This window comes from Vanellus vanellus (genome assembly GCF_965231255.1).
Source record: "Vanellus vanellus genome assembly, chromosome: 10".
Taxonomy (NCBI): Eukaryota; Metazoa; Chordata; class Aves; order Charadriiformes; family Charadriidae; genus Vanellus; species Vanellus vanellus.
In genome coordinates this window covers 2525171-2542181 of record NC_138915.1, presented here as the reverse complement: position 1 = coordinate 2542181, position 17011 = coordinate 2525171, and the positions used below count along the sequence as shown (strand labels likewise).

Below are 17011 nucleotides of genomic sequence, written 5' to 3'. Positions count from 1 at the left end.
CTTTTTCTTTTAGGATGCAAAATTAGTCTGACATGATTGTTCTATCAAAAATGAACTTGGGCCAAGATTCACAATTCCAGAATGCTTTTGAAACATTTATGGTAAGATTGAAGAGTGCATGAAGCATTGGAAATCACACCTGTCAAAACGAAAAAATTCCAAAAAGCTCATCCCTGACCTTTGCCCTTAACATGGAGTGAGTGCAATCCCCATGAACCAGGCTTTCCATCAAGTGGGTCAAAACACACAAGCCAGGTTTTCATTTATCAATATCCATGTGTAAAGAAAGTGAGATTAGTACATGGAACCTGTGTGGAGATCAAAGGAGAAGGAATATACTCTTTACCTAGGGGCGGGGGACAGGCAGAGCACTCATGCAGCTGCCGTTACTACCTCAGCAATGTTGTATTGCCTGGGGCCCATTTTGTGCTTTTTTTTTTTTTTTTGTCTGCAGTGTGTACTGTAACAAGTGGCCTCTTGTAACAATCTGGTCCTCAGCTCTCCTCCCTCCCAGTGCCTACCCACCTGCTGCATGGCTGGAGGGATGCTTGCCTTGTGGCACAGACTCGGCATGGCATCCTCTTGCAGAGGCTCCCTGCAACTAGGACTCCTGGCACACAGCAGTTCCATTGCTCTCGGGAACTTGCGCTATCCTGCAGACCTGGCAAGTGGCTCTTGGTTTACTGTACTTGAAGCTTATGTGTACAGAACTGTGTCATGCTGGGGACTCCTGCAAAACAGCTACAGCTGTCCTCTCTTTCATACTGTAGTGCTCCATGTACTGGTATTTTATAATGTTCGTTATGCAGTAGCTCTTCAGGCAGCCTTACTGAGAGGCCACTACCTGCTGCAGGTTCCCGTTGTGCTGCAAACCATTCATGGGAAGCGGAGGTGGAGGAGGTGGAGGTGGGAATAAAGAACTGGGCATTTCTGAATGAGTCTGTTGGTCAGGAACTGGCATCGGGCTCACTGAGCCAGAGTCACTCTGCATAGAGCCAAGATTGCTGCCATCAAAATGAGTCATTTTCTTCTTCATTAATTTTCTTTCTTTGGCTCTGCGATTCTGGAACCAGATTTTCACCTGCAGAGGAGCAGAGGAAAATTTTCTTCAGTTGCTAATAGAATGCAATGTGGTGCTTTATGTATATAGTCAAGGGTGATAGGTAAAATCAGCTGCATGAGGACCAGTGAGAAAGGCAGTGGCAAACTGAGACAACGGAGCTGTTTGCTTGTTTTTCATGCAGGCAGTTTTTCCTATCTGGTAATATAATATTTATTAATAGCCCGATAAAAAGAGTTTTTTAGTGTTAGTTTTATTGGTATTTCTTTATGGTATGAGCTTTGATAATTTATTTTTTTTTGTACAAAATCTAACAGAACAGAATCTCATGTGTCACAGTGATGGCCAAAAGAAACTGAGACATTTTTACATTGAAAACTATTACACGTGGGGAGGTTTAGGATGGATATTAGGAAAAATTCTTCACAGAAAGGGTTATCAAACATTGGAACAGGCTGCCCAGGGAAGTGGTGGAGTTCTCATCCCTGGAGGTACGTAAAAGACGGATAGATGTGGTGCTGAGGGACATGGTTTAGTGGTGGACTTGGCAGTGTTAGGTTAATGGCTGGCTTGATCTTAAAGGTCCCTTCCAACCTAGACAATTCTAGGCTACTATATGCCCTAGTCAGAGCAAGTTAAAACCTGTTACTGGCCTATAAACTGAGGCACAAAAGCTTTGCTGTTTGGATGCTGCACATTAATTGGTTAGCTCCAATGTGTAAGCCAATGGAAATGCACTTCTGAGCAGAATTTCACCAGAGTACTACTCTTGGTACACAACGTTGCTTCAAAATATTGTGTAAGTGGTGCCTTAATAGCTAAGTGCCTTTTATTGCATTCATAGATGGAGCCAGAATCTGCTGCTGCTTCCTGCACAGTCCACTGCGTTCACCGTAGTCATTGGTCTATTGCAGAAATGCAGTCGTCTTTGGGAAGAAATTGAAAAGTATCTGGGTTTTGATTAGGATGGAACAAGAGAGGACATGAGATGAAGCTGATGAGCAATGGGCAATTGAAAATACAGCAGAACTTGTTCAAGTGTGAAAGAGTGCATGTTCTGAGGCAACTGAAATGTCTTTGGATGTGAATCCCCAATGTTGAATTTAAGGCAGGTCACACCAGCTATTTATCAAAGGAAGGGTCTCTGTATTATGTCTAGTCAGTGTAATAAGTCCAGCTACCTCATTCAGATATGTTGTGTTTTCTTGTTGGTGTTCAGATGGCAAAGAAAACACTTTTGTCACCATTTTCTATAACCCAAAGGAAAATCAATGGTTTACTGAGAAATACTGATTTTAATACTCCTTTGCTACAAGCTAGAAAGGGAAAGAGAATGATGATCAGAAAGGAAGTAAAACGGTAAGAGGTGATAACATCTGTGGCTACCAGGTTGTGTTTTAAAAGAAAACCAGTGGTGAAGTCCCACAAAATATTTGAAGGAGTCTCTGTGACAGTCTTGGTGTACTTATTCTTGAGGCATTGTTATTCCCATTTTACAGCTGAAGAACTTGGATCAACAGCTTGTGGAAATTTGAACTAGGTCTCTTAAGTCCCAGGCTATCATCAGACATTTGGCAGTTCATTTTGTTGTCTTAGTTTCTGGAATATCATTTCAGTACCAAATTATCTTCCATTAAACCAGTCTCAAATACTCGCAGATCTCTTGCATTCTAATTGTGCTGAGGTAACCTAATTTCACCCATGTGTTTGCCAAAATGCAAGAAAAAAAACCCAAGCTAACATCTGCTTCAGAATTACCTTGTGGCTTCAGGCTTCAGTGTTCTTGCCTACCTTTGAATTTAGATTTTTGTTCTGGTATTTTTATTTTTTTTTTTTTATTAAACTAGGGATGCAGATCTGCAGCAGTGATCCAAATAGAGCTTTAGTAGGCACTTCAAGCTCGTATGCCAATTATCAAATATCTACAAGTAAATACAGATCTGTAATGTTAGACTAAAAGGTAACATGGTCAGTTGCTTGTCTGACTTGTTCTTCACCTGTTGCCCTCCTTCCTTTCAGTATTTTTTTTCACTGTTCAGTTGTTGTGCAAGTAACTCTTCCCCTGAAGTCTGATTTTTCTCTCTTCTTTCTTGTCCTCGTCATCATCTTTATTTCTGTGTCCTTCCCACATAGCGCTGCTTCTTTTTGCCTTTTTTTTTTTTTCTTCATTAGGTATTACATCTTTTCTTCCTTGTTTAAACAATTGTTCTTTGTCCTTTTGTCTAGAGATATTCCTTTTGGTGTCTTGGATGGGATTTTGGCATAGCCAGGAAAAAAAACCTTTCCCAGAAAATCATTTTGGGTTTTAGGCTGAGTGCAGTGGAACCTGGGATAGGACAGCGTGTGTTCAGTCATATGCATATGATGGGGTTGTTTGATTTGTATGAAAGGGTAGTAGCAGGAGTATAGATGAGGGATTTCTTTCTTATTCCTACATTTTCAAAAATGACTTCAGAGATGTAGGCGTTATGCACTGGAATTCATTTCGTTCGTGACATATATTGATGATGAAGAGCAAATATTGCAAACACTGTTGCCATGTTTCCCCGATACGTGTCAAAGAGATGTATCACATCTTTTTTGTATCACCACTTCAAATATTGACGACACCAAACTGAGTGGGGTGGTTGACATGCCTGAGGGACAGGGTGCCATCCAGAGGGACCTGGACAAGCTTGAGAAGTGGGCCCATGTGAATCTCCTGAGGTATGACAAGGCCAAGCGTAGGGTGCTGCACCTGGGTTGGGGCAGCCCCTGGTGTCAGTACAGGCTGGGGGATGAAGGAATTGAGAGTAGCCCTGCTGAGAAGGACTTGGGGGTGTTGGTGGATGAAAAGCTGGACATGAGCTGGCAATGTGCACTCGCAGCCCAGAAAGCCAACTGCCTCCTGGGCTGCATCCCCAGCAGCATGGCCAGCAGGGCGAGGGAGGAGATTCTGCCCCTCTGCTTTGCTCTGGTGAGACCCCACCTGGAATACTGCGTCCAGCTCTGGAGCCCTCGACATAGGAGAGACATGGACCTGTTGGAGCAGGGCCAGAGGAGGGCCACAGAGATGCTGAGAGGGCTGGAGCCCCTCTGCTGTGAGGACAGGCTGAGAGAGTTGGGGTTGTTCAGCCTGGAGAAGGCTCCGGGGAGATACTAGTGTGGCCTTTTAGTACTTAAGGGGGCTTATACGAAAGATGGGGACAAACTTTTTATCAGGATCTGTTGCAATGGGACACGGCATAATGGTTTTAAATTAAAAGAGGGAAGATTTAGACTAGATATAAGGAAGAAATTTTTTGCAGTGAGGGTGGTGAGACAGTGGCCCAGGTTGCCCAGAGAGGTGGTCAATGCCCCATCCCTGGAAACATTCCAGGTCAGGTTGGACAGGGCTCTGAGCAACCTGATCTGGTTGAAGTTGTCCCTATTCTTTACAGGGGGTTGGACTAGATGGCCTTTAAAGGTCCCTTCCAACCCAAACCATTCTACAATTCTATAATTCTATGAAATATACTAACAAAAATGTTTATCAGGAATTATGACTGAACTTGGAAGTTTCAAGTAAATATTGTTTGGCGTTTACAGAAGCAGGGTCATAATTTTTAAATTGAGCATAATTAAGTCAAGTTATTAAGGTTTTAACAGCCAGCAAAAAGACATGCTGTATTTTTTATACCCAGTTGAAATGATTTTAATTTTTAATAATTAATTAATCACGTTGAGCAGGAGACTGAGAAATATTTGCGAAATGGGTATTTACTTCTCCATTTCTGCAAACTCTTTCAGTTTGTGCTGTGTCAGACAAGTTCAAGTTGGGTGAACAGTGATACAACTAGGTGGATTTTGGACCATCACTGCTCAGTAGAGCCCATAAAACAATGGTGAATTGTAATCTTCAGTGAATGATACTGAATTATAACTGACAGAAAACAGTGCTGTGATAGTTTGCAAGTAGAAAAGGCAGCAAATAAGCATATTGTGTCCTGAAATCTATTCAGGGAGATCCTTCAGTAAAGCTTTTAATTTATGGTTTCGCTGCTTAGTTCAGTGTACTGCATCAAGAAACTCCCAAGTAAAATGGGAGGGAACGCTCAGGCCATGTTGTGGGTGTCTGTGGGAGATCTAGCCTGGCATCTTATCTCGGTTGTTTGCATGAGCCATCTGAAGTGCTTGAGAGCCAGAGGCCATGTACCTGCTTTGCTTTGGTAGGGGGTGGCACAGGCGTAGCAATTGCCTGTTTGAAGAAGGAGGCACAGAGTGATTCCAGAGCAAATTGTATTTATCTTTTGACCAGAAAGGTTTGTGTTTTGATTTACGTTTTTGAATAGAGGTGGAATTTGGAGGGGGTGGGAGGAAATAGGGGGTAGGAGAAAGGAACAGCAAGTACATAGGAAATCTTTAACAAAAGGTAAAAGCAGCCAAAGAAACAAATACCTTCAAGTGTCCTGAACATACTTGAGCTCATCACTTCCATTGTCTGCTAAGAGCTAAGACTGACCTTGTTGAAATTGGTTATAGAATTTCTATTGATTTCCACAGAACCAGGACTTCTGCTTTAGGAATTTCAGCAAAAGTTTCTCCCTGCTACCACTGCCCCAGTAAAACAGAGTGAAATCCGGGCAGAATTTTGTTGATATTTTTAAACTCTTGTTTTTCAGAACAGGACTGTATGTAAGACTGGTGTTTGCTGTTTCTGTGGTGTTGCACAGCTCCCTGATGAGAGCTGAAGTAGTGCTGATGGGATATTTAGAAATGAGTGCAAACAGGGCTGTCAGGCTGTTCAGCTGGATAGTTTGAGTTTCTACATTGCAAGTTCCCCCATTGCAAAGGGAACCCAGTCGCATTGTTCGGTCATTAGAGGCATTAGCATTTTTGTGTTTTTAACCAGTACGGTTATGTCCTCATCAACAATAATAAATTCAAAGGAAATCCTGAATGGGTGATCCATACTCTACCTGTCTCTCGGAAAGTCTTAGGTTTGCAGCAAGTTCAGACTTCCTCCTGATTGTAATGTATCTGTTGTAATGAAATTCCTTCTCTAATTCTAATCTCTGATGATCTGTGTAAACCACTCGGTACTTCTCTCTTGTTCTTGTTTTACCTGTTTTGAAAGAAGAACACATTGCTTCAAGCTAGAATCTTTTAACTTTAGTAACACAAAATATCTGGCTTTACATTTAAAATATGTTTGTGGGCATTTTAGGTCTGATTCTCTATGCACTTACCCAGAGTAGCTCCCTTGACTCGGTCTTGATTTACAACACAAGAGGTTCATACCATCAGGTTTTCGGTTTGCTCCTTAGTAAATAGATGATAAACTGGTCCTCATATTCTTTATCACCCTTGTGTTATCATTTGGGAAAGGGAAGGCGTCCTGGTTAAGAACAAGGAGCCAGGAAACCTGGGTTCTGTTCCCAACTCTGATGCAAGCTTCCTGCCTGGTGTTGAATTGCTCTGTGTCTCTGTCCCTAAAGCTGATACACTGCTACCTGTTTCAGAGGGAAATTGCAAGGGATATTTTACTGCATAGAAAATACTGAGAGCTTCCAAAGTTCCTCACTTCTTGTTTCTAGAAAAAATTAATACAATATTGTGATTGTTACTGGAACTTGGAGGTTGTGTGTTTTTTTTTTTCAAGTCTGGCATAGTCTATCCATGACTTGATAATAGCACAGGGAATAGTAACAGATTTTCAGATGACAGTTGATAAAAAAGAGAAAAAGAAAGTAGTAATACTTAACAAAGGACACTGAACAATAATAGAACTGCAGCATCTGTTCTTTTGCAAGCAGCACTGCTGCATCCTTTCAGCTGTGGGTACAGCTGACTGAAGCAGACATGGCTCAGCAGTATCTGGGTTGTTAAAAAGTAATAGCAAATGACACGAGCCAGTGAACAAGTAGCTGAAAATTTTATGGATTCCACACAGGATAATTTCTGAGGACAGAACATGTTGGCAGTAGTGAAAGGGAATTGAGAATGGGAAAGGCTGCTGATGCTTCCTTTCTCACCCACCTTTCCTCTGTTGTTGGTGTTCATATTAGGCAATCAATATGAGATCAACACATGCTTAAAACCAAGGCCCCTGAACCCTAGCCTAAGGTTTTCCTGCATTTTTGAAAGATAGGATCATTGTTGTGTTAAGACCAGTGTTACCATGTTTGCTGACCACAGTCTAAACAATTCTTTTGTGCTTCCTTGTCAGTCTACGTTTATATGGACATTTCTTCAGATGTATGTATTTAGACTGTAAATTGTCTGGGACAGGGAATGTATTTTTAGTTGGTAATTTTTTGCAGTGTGTTCCACTGCAGTACTGTAGGTCATGAATTTTGTGTCCTTAGTGGTCACTGTAGTAGAACAGCCCCCTTTAGATTCAGGTTCTCTAAGATGATGCATAAAACTCGAGGCATATTGTGGCTTGCTGCCTGTAACAGTCTGCTGTTGCTGCAGATGTCGCTTAACTTCATACAACAGGTCATGTTTGCTTACAGCTCTTTTTCTGAAAAGATTGTGTGGACACCCAAGTCTTCAAAAAACAGGTTCCTGAGACACATAATAATTGCACTCCTAATACAAGCAGTTAATTTTGAATGGAGAGTACTGAAATAATTTTTCAGGCATTCAGTTGGTAAAATTTCAGTCTCCAAGTAAATTACTGCAGCACACCACCCCATAGCAACCAGCTTCCCTCCTGCAGGAGAGAATAGCTGGAGGTTTCATGTATCTGTGGTGCCAAAGGCCTAATTTCTCCCCAGCCCCTTCTTCCAACTCCCCTTGCTTTTGAAGTTTAAGTAGCACCCAAAGATCAGAATTCAGGGTACAGAACTATAGCAGAATCTTGAAGTACTTTACCCCTTGATTCATGGTTTGGTTTCATGGGTTAATGTTTTTTCCCCCTTCTGTGGAGGAAGATGTGATCTCTTTGTTTTAATAGCTGAACATATTTGAAGTTAGCATTGCATTCCACTTGCTGTATACACTGTCTGGTAATGGCTTGAGAGCCATATCACTTTTTTTCTCTTCCAGCATTTGACAGTCAGTACTTTCCTACTTGCAAGAATTTTTGGCTCACCAAGGTATTGTTTGCATTAGAAGGAAGGTTCTTCAAGCTCTGGTCCTTTTTATACTGTTTGTATAGATCCTAAATGGAGAGTTGTTTAGCACTGGAAGTGCTGGTCAGTGCAATGCTCTAAACAAATATTGTTACACTTCTGGTTGTGGACACTAACTGATTCGCCCTGTGTGACAGGGTTTCTCTAGGATTCTTCCCAGGCTTGTAGAACAACGTCTACATCAGAATTTGATCCTTCAGCTTCCATGCTCCATGGTGTTCAACCCTGGCAAAGCACTATGCATTAATACTGAGTTTACAATGCTGTGGTCATTTTCCAACTGTCTTGAGGTTATCAGCCTGTTTACTTGGAATATTTCAATAGGGAAAATAGGTGTGTGCATATTTGTGTTCTTTTCCTAGGCTGGGGTTTCTGCTCAATCCATGCAGCCAGAACCACTTTGACTTAAATCTGTTAACTTCCCTGTGAAGGTTCTGCTATGCTGTACTTGGCTGGGGTAGATATGTAGGACATTCTTATTTCGGTAGCATTTCTATCATTGCGAAACTGCAGTGAAAGCAGAATTAGCCCCATTATGTTTACACTGATAATCAAGTGAAAAGAGCTGTTAATTTTACAACATTATGGTAAGAAATGTAGAGTCTCTGAAGGACAGCAGTTATTCAGTTCAGTCCACATAAATACTAAGACATTTGTTTTCATTCATTCGAAGTGTAAATTGTTTGTTTAACATATGGTCACCTGTGGTGCTTTAATGCCTCACTTGATTTTTTTTTTTTTTTTTTTAACTTTTGATCTCTTTAGCTGGTGGTTTGGTTAGGTTTTTTTTCCCTCTTTAAATGAGAATTTGGGGTCATTCTATGGGACAAAAAGTTTAAAATGTTCCCTTACTCTCCTTTTTGTTGTTAAGATGGAGTACACAGAAGAGCAACAACGTGATCTTATCTTGAACTCTATTCTCATTCAGAAGCCGTAGACAAATATCAAATGTTCTTCTATTGCCAAAACAAGGTGGTAAACTTCAAGATAAACGTTCCTGTTCCTGGCTTTAAGTGCTTAAATCCTTATTACCTGAGTAGGAGAGGGTTGTTTGTTTTTTTTTTTTTTTTCTTTTTAAAATGAAGAAGAAATTAAATGTATGTGGAAAGCAGAACTTTCTCCCATAAAATATTTTATTTTTGTATGAGCAGCTTTCAGTTTATTTTTAGTAGGAATGGTAATATTTGCTTTCTTTTTGAAGGAAGATTGTGAGCTTTTAGTTTCTTTCTTTAAGGTAAGTTAAGAGAACAAGTTATAAAGTAGACAAGCAAAAGGAGAACATTTCCTTCCTAAAAGTCAACAACAATCTGAGAAAAATTCTGTATGATTTGTCACATAAATCTTGTCTTTAATAATTTGATTTTTCCTGTAGAGTAATACCTTCTGTGAGAGACAACAGACAATGGGAGCTGAGATCTGCCGGGGTCTTCTGAGAGGACACTTTTAGTTCTGGCAAAGTCATGTTTTAATCTGTTAGACCTTTCCCCAGACTCTCATTGATGTCAGTGAGAGTCTTCCTAATGCCTTTGTTGGATGCTGAGTTGGAATTAGTCTGCATATGGCATTTCCTTTCAAAAGCAAAGTACACTTTTCTTTTATTTGCCAAAGTTAACAAACAGCAGCAACAAAACCAATTGCTAAACAGTTTGGGGGGTTAGCCTCTAAATTCCATCTGTTAGATGGAATAGAGCCACTCTACTGCATCCTGAGCCAAATCTTGCAGACCTTCTACTGGTTATTTAGTGATGCGTTTTATTTCAAGGAAAAGTATTACCTGAGTAAAATTTGAGGTAGGACTAATGGATTGACCCCAGAGACTGCAGAAGGATGTTCTTCACTTCTCAGATTTCTTTAAGAGATAATGGCAGAATTTAATGATGCAGTGATGAAAGTTCATATTTTAATCCAATTCTTTAGTCAAATCCTGCATATCTTACTCACTTAGGTGTGTGAAATTACCAACATTTAACTTTCTACAATCTTAATTAATCTTTTGTTAGTGACAGATTATCATTTGAATCAGCAATATAGTGTCAATTTTATTGGAAATGTGTTCTGCCATGGACAGTTATATTACAGAATTGCAAGTGGTTGGAGAAGTTATTAGTAGTTGGGTGGAAGAAAAATGAAACAAAAGAGCTTTGAAGCAAGCCACCTTTGCAGTATGACTGCCTTTGTGTTGGGGGAGTGGATTTCCTGGTTTTAATGAGCTATTCAAGAACAGCGAGTTTTGTCAAAAACCTATTGTGCAAATAGTGACTATCGAAGAGTGCCTTTGGAATAACAAGAAATAAGATATTTCAGACTTAGAAAACTTTTCATGAGATATAGTTTAACAATCCTGTTCTATCACACCCACTCTAGCAATTTTTGTGACTGGCCAAGTTTTGAGTTGGGGGAAGGGAACAGCTTTCCCATTGGTCATAAAATTCACAGAGTATTTCTTCTGAAGACAATAAAGCTAGGAGAAGGCCTCTTTATTTGCTGTGAAAATCATCACCCTTTCCGGCAATATAACTCCTGAAGAAAAGAGAGAAGGAAGAGACAAGACTGCATATCAAAGCAAAGCAAAGTGTTAAAAGGGTCTGTTGCCTCAATATGACAGATAGGCCTCAAAACCTCAGACAATGTAGGCCCAGGAAAGGGAAAAAAAAAAAAAAAACCACCATCAGACCTCACAACTAGTTTACAAAGCAAAATAAATTAGCATTAGAACTAGCCCTGGCCCCTTTTTCAGTGTGTCCTCTCTTAACTTTTCAGGGATATTCTTCGTGTACTGAAATTGGCATCATTCATAAAATCCAGAATCTAATGAGTTTGGACAGAAGGTGTCATAGTATAGAATTTTTGGATTACTGTTGTATTGTTTACAAAGCATTGTAATCTGGATTATGTAGTTTAACATTGTTTCAGAGGAAGTTATTGTCTGTACTTGATGATTAGAAATCAGTATGCTCAGTTTAAATCTGCATCTTTGTTAGCTTAGTATTAAGAGAGACATTAGTGTTAGTTTTTGAACTTCTAAAGATATGGACTGTCAGAAATCAGGACCCAGAGTTTTGTTTTGGGACTATCTCTAAGTATTTATGTACTTTAAAAGTGGAAGAAAAGAAAGGGGCAAATTTTCCTGAGTGTAATTTCACTGACAGAAGTTGTGAAGCAAAAGCAATTTTAAATAAGTCTTGAAGATGGGCATTGTGCTGGACATGATGCTCTGTAAAGTTAAAGAAAAAAAGTACACACTGACATTGCGTTAGAAAATTTTACATGGATCCAATCCTGTATCATGTGACTAATAATATTCCTGCCAGAGTCTTGGTGCAATGAGCAGGACTATTCATTATTGCAAAGTTGGATGCATAAAGGTTTGTGAAACGTGGTGAAATTCTGTGTTTGTATTTTCTGCTGGGTCTTGATCATTTGTTCTTGTTATACATGTTCGGATTACTCATGCTGAAACGAACAGAATAGGATCATAGAATTGGAACCTTTCAACAGACATGAAGAATTTTCCCTTCTGTGCTATTTAAAATGCTAATATTTTCAATATGTTCTGCTATTCTGCAATAAAGCTCATTGGCCAAATTCTGTCCTTCACTTTGCTAGTGTAAACTTTTCTATTCATCTTCATCGTACAGAAGTAATTGAATCCAAAGCAGAGTCATTTTTATCACCTTTAAACAACAATTGGACGGACCTGCCTGTATGGATTTTGTTTGGCAGAAGGATCGAACCTGCAGAAAATGTCAGTGGATTTCAAAGTGGCAAGATCAGGGGAAATCCCATTGCCAATGACTGCATAGACTAAAAAGCAAGTGATTAACTGAAATTTTTTCCAAGTGTTGTATGTTCTTGTGGCGTTCAGCATTTTGCAGGAGTGGCTTCTTAAGAGGCTTGTTTCTCTTCCTTAGATTTAAGGGAATAGAACTTCTTCCTTCAAAGACTAGATACTATACATTTACAGTGCATTTGGTAATGATGCTATCAGCACCTGTCCTTGTCATCATCAAACTCTCTTTATGTCTTCAGAGTAATTTTTTTATTGAACAAGAATGATAGGAGAGCCGTCATCTATGGGAGAAGTCTCTGCTCATCATTGTTACCTCTGTTTCAAAACTTGTTCCCTCCCTGTTTTATGGTAACGTAAGCACAGATCTTAAGATGTACTTTCAGCTTTGTGAGCAAATTCTCATTGCTGCTGAAATTGCCTGGTAGTTAACTGTTAAAACTCATTGTTTGGGGCACAGTTTCACCACAAATCTATGCTGTTTTCTCACGAAGGCAAAAAGTAAAGTCTAGTCCTGTGTGAGTGACTGTATACTTCCATAAAAATATTGAAATCAACAGGAGGAGGTTTGTAACTTGATCTAAGGTGGTTTTGTTCTACTTTCCAGCAAAGAATTTGCCTGTAATTTTGCTTTGTGTGTGTGTGTGGAATTGCCACCTCAGATCTCTAGTTGTCGTGGCTTTGTTCTGTTCTCTGTTACAATTGCTAGTTATCTTGACTTTGCTTGCCCTTTCCAAGTGGGGGTTAGGAGCAGGGACAGGAGTATGAGGGTCTTTTTCGATCGGTGCTCTTGGCTGCAAATACTAAGTAGTCAGCGTTTCCTGCTTCAGGTGTTCGGAGTCAAAACACTTTTGCTTTCTCCTGTATCCTGAACACTGTCAAGAATGCAGTGATTAGGCATTGGATCCTACATGCACTGCATTTAGGATCAAGTCCTAATCCCTCTGGGTCCAAAGCTGCAGGGAGGGACATTCAGACATCCTTCAACCAGAGAGAGAATGGTGGATGAAAGCCTTAGTAGGTCTTTTCTGTGAGAAAAGCATTCCAGTAACACTAAACCAGGATGATAGTCTTGCGTTAAATACTGAGATCTTCCAGTGGTTTCAAGTAGGATAACTTCATAACTACACTTAATGCCAGTTAAAGTCATGGTTTTATATTGCATGTTGTTTTTAAAGTTACCGAGTAAGACTTGAAATAATTTATTCTTTTGTTCCAGGTTAGTTGTGTAGATAAGAATATCAAAACACCTGTAGGGCATGAGGCAGTGGTAGAAATTTCAATAAAGTGTTTTGTTTGTTGTCTGTCAGGTCATGAAGCTGCAAAGCCACCAGTAAGAGAAACTGCCCGTGAAATTTCTGGAGATGGAAATGTCATTGATTCTGGGCCTTTTTTCTGTAGCTGTTACAAGTCAGACTACTCAATGTAAGTAAACCTTTGGAAAGAATCTCTCCTGATCTTAAAGGGATAAGATTACAAGAATATTTCTTGCACGCTTTCAAGAATACCTTGCAAAAATCACTTGCCTTAATTATTGCTTCCATAGTGAAATAATATTATTTTTGATTACTAGTATTTCCCAACAATTAATGAACAAATAATAATTAATTTGTCTAAATAATTTCTGTTCTGATCACTTCAGGTAAGTCTTAACCTCAGTTTCTCCATCTTTGAGAATAGTGCCTCAATCTATTTAACAGGGAAAAAAGAAAGCTAATAAATAAGCAATTCCTTCACTTCTGCCTGTACAAAACATCTACTAAAATTCCTAAAGATTTTGCAAAGAGACAGAAGGGTAATGCTTAATGTATGCATACAGCTTTAAGGATGTAAAAAGGAATGTATTCCATCTAAGCAAATGCTGAGGATTTTGATCATGATCCAGCAAACAACATTGGTACTTGCAGTTAGCCTAGTCACGCATTTGAAGTCACTCGCAACACTGGCATGCTCAGAACCAAACTCACTTAAGTGCATTGCTAGTGCGTTGCTGGATTTGATGTTGCTGTTAAGGTAATTTTCTTGAAAATTATTTCCTTTTTTGGAAAAAGGGGCAAAACCAAAAGTGCCCTTGCTTTTAAACAGGGGAAAAGTAGTGAATTAAGAAAAAAGAACCAATTCCAATGGAGCAGACCTGTTGGCACTGAGCATTCCTGGCCTAGCAATAAAAAATATAGAGGAGAGGAGGCAGCAGGAGAATTACTTATCTGGATTTTTCCCTAAAGCACGGCCCAGAACCTATTAAATGACTGGATAGGCTCCCACTAACTTCAGAGGGCCTTAGACCGGCCCATGGGCATTTGAGAGGATATGGTCCTAGGACACGCTGATTTCTTTAATTCTGCTTGAGATGAAGATGCTCAATATCTTGTTGGACCATTCCAGAATGGAGAGACTCCCAACACTTCCTGTGAATGCTCTGACCCTTGCAGGCTTGAAATTTGGAAAGTTAGAAAGCCCTAAGCGCACTTCTTAAGCAAGCAGTTAGAATGTGGTAATGTCTATTTTATCTATCTGTCTGTCTATCTCACAATGTCCCCACTATAAAAGGGACAGCACAGATCAAATCATCTTTCTATCAGAGGCTGCAATTTAAATCCACAGGAGCAAAAGGCAGGTAGGTAAAGAAGAGATGAGTAGTAGTGTTTTTTCAGCAAGTATTCTGCCATCTGTAAATCATATAGTTTGTGACCAATTTCGTTGTCCTTGTAAGGACTAACCAAAAGTAAGCTGTAAGTTTAAGATCGGCCCTCTTGGTTTTTCTTGGATAGTATTCAGTGAAGAAGAAATACGATTTTAAAAAAAGAAACTACTTTTTTGTTTGTTTGGGGGTTTTGGGATTGTTATTTTTGTTGTTGCCAAAATTCTTATTCACCCAGAGTAATAACCTACTCTGATTGTTCTACTGACTTCTATGGACTCTCTGTGAACTGAAGTTGTGTTCAGCAGGAGTGAGGATGACTCGGTCTGTCCATATATATTAGATGCGTTATTTGAATATAGACAATTTTTCTATATAGCTGCTTTCATTTTTCTAAAGTATGTTTTAAGTAATTACTTTTCCATCAGAGATTGATTCAGTACTTGCTTTGAAAACTATTATTTACAGGCATGTATGGAACAGAGCTGGGGTGTGAGGAAGGGCTGAAAGGAAAGGAACCTTCTTGGGCTGTAACATTGAAATACTGTGAGCATCTCTTTAGTGGAGGTACTGAGCATCCTTTATTTCTACTGATCTCAGTGCATGTCAAAGCTTCTCAGCACCTCAGAGGATCAAATACTTTTATGTAATGGATTATGCCTCTGTTCTTTTCATGCACTTTCCCTCTTTTTCTTTTCTTCCTCCCCTTTCTTGTTTCTTTTTTTTTTTTTTCTACTCATACAAAGTACAAATTTTTGTTTTAGGGATGCTCAGTATTTATATTTTTTCTATTGTTCCTCATCACAAAGAGAACCTTTTCCTCATGCCTCATGACTTATTTTTACTGGTTACATATGATTGAGGAATTGTTTCATACTTGTCAACTATTATGCATCAGAGACTAATCTCTCACTGTATTAACTGATTGTGTTACCATACCATGAATCTTTATATTCCTGCATACTCTGAGAGTTACTACTACAAAGTGAAGCAAGCCTTTCCTTAGCATTCCTGTTTTTAAAGCATTGACTTAGAGTTTGGGCTTCCAGATTTCATTTCATTTCAATGTTCTGAGGTTTAGAGATGTTGTTTCTAATACAAAGCCTTATTTCCAACTCCCCTACTGTATATATTTTACTTGAACTTTTCATATGTACTCTAAAACTTGAGGAAAACAAGCAAAGGTGGTGAAATACAGTACTTCCATTATGATTTCTTTCTGCAGACATGCTGCTTCCTTCCAATCTATAGGACTCCTATTAAAAGCACATATTTGATATCACAATTTTTTTAAACATATCTGAAGTGAAAATACCTCACTGTCAAAGGACGTTCCTTTTCATTTGCACCAGCATTAAAGGTCAAGAAAGGAAAAATGAGAAATAGCTTATCAAAGCCAGCATCCAATAATTGAACCAATATTTAACTGGTAGCAAGAGAATCCTTCAGAGCATTAGGATCTTTCAGGGCAATTAGGATCTTTCCCTCTAAAGAGGAAACCTGGCAAAAAGAACCCCAACAATGCAAAAAAAAAAAAAAGGAAAATCTCTTTTCAGCATAAAACCTCATTGCCCTCATACCTGTAGAAGTGGATTGCACCGTTTTCCTCATCCATTCGTAAGAGCTTTGCCTTTGGCTGTTGGGAGAGATTTGCTGTGTATTAATTGTATCTACAGGAGGTAACCCCCCAGATCCAGCAGGATGGAGGGAGCTGTAATCAGCAGAACTGTAGGAGACCTGTCCAGGAGACGAGCCATTGATCTGTGCAGCAGCAACCGTGCTGGAAGGTCCTGGGCCGTAAGCGTTCCAGTCCTCCCTCTGTGGGCCGTAGTGAGATCCCCAGGTTCCCGCAGGCTGTCCATGAGTGTCCAGAGTTGGCACATGATGATATCCCATGTACTCTGAATAGGGTGGAGTAGACACAAAGTTTTGCACTGGCAGGTTGTTGCTGCTGCACCTTGCAGATCCTGGATACATGCTGGTTTCTTTATCCAAAAGATAACTCACATACATGATGCTCACAGCCTGGCTTTGTCTTGCTGGGACATCCTGCTCCTCACAGTGTTTGTTTGATCTCTCTTCCCCTCCTCTTTCTTTCTCTCTCTTTTCTAGCCCTCACTGGCTCTATAAATGACTCATGCTAGCCCTGATGTCCCTTTACTACACATGATTAACAATGGTTTTACCAGGTGCTGGTGGTAACAGTTTACTAAGGTCCTGCCTGATGTCACAGATAACTGCCTGCCCCAAAATTACATTTGCATTCAAATGAAGGGCTGACCATGCAGGCAACCCCACCTTGCTGCTAGTTCTAGTGCTTCCTTTCTCACAGATCCTTTATGTATTGCCATCCTGGTTCTATACTTTTAAATGTAGTTTGAAATCTTGTGGTCTTCAAGCAGAGTTGCATACATAGTTAACTAATA

The 17011-nt window shown here is 39.7% G+C and overlaps 1 protein-coding gene across 1 annotated transcript; it reads right to left on the bottom strand.

Annotated features, from left to right (window-relative positions):
• Positions 1 to 826: 826 nt before the first annotated feature.
• On the bottom strand, positions 827 to 16598 carry LOC309675726 (homeobox protein CDX-1-like; the record flags this gene model as incomplete). Its single annotated transcript, XM_082488087.1, has 3 exons — positions 827 to 1081; positions 5998 to 6143; positions 16166 to 16598. 3 exons carry the CDS (start codon positions 16596 to 16598, stop codon positions 827 to 829), a joined length of 834 nt encoding a protein of 277 aa, XP_082344213.1.
• Positions 16599 to 17011: the final 413 nt, after the last annotated feature.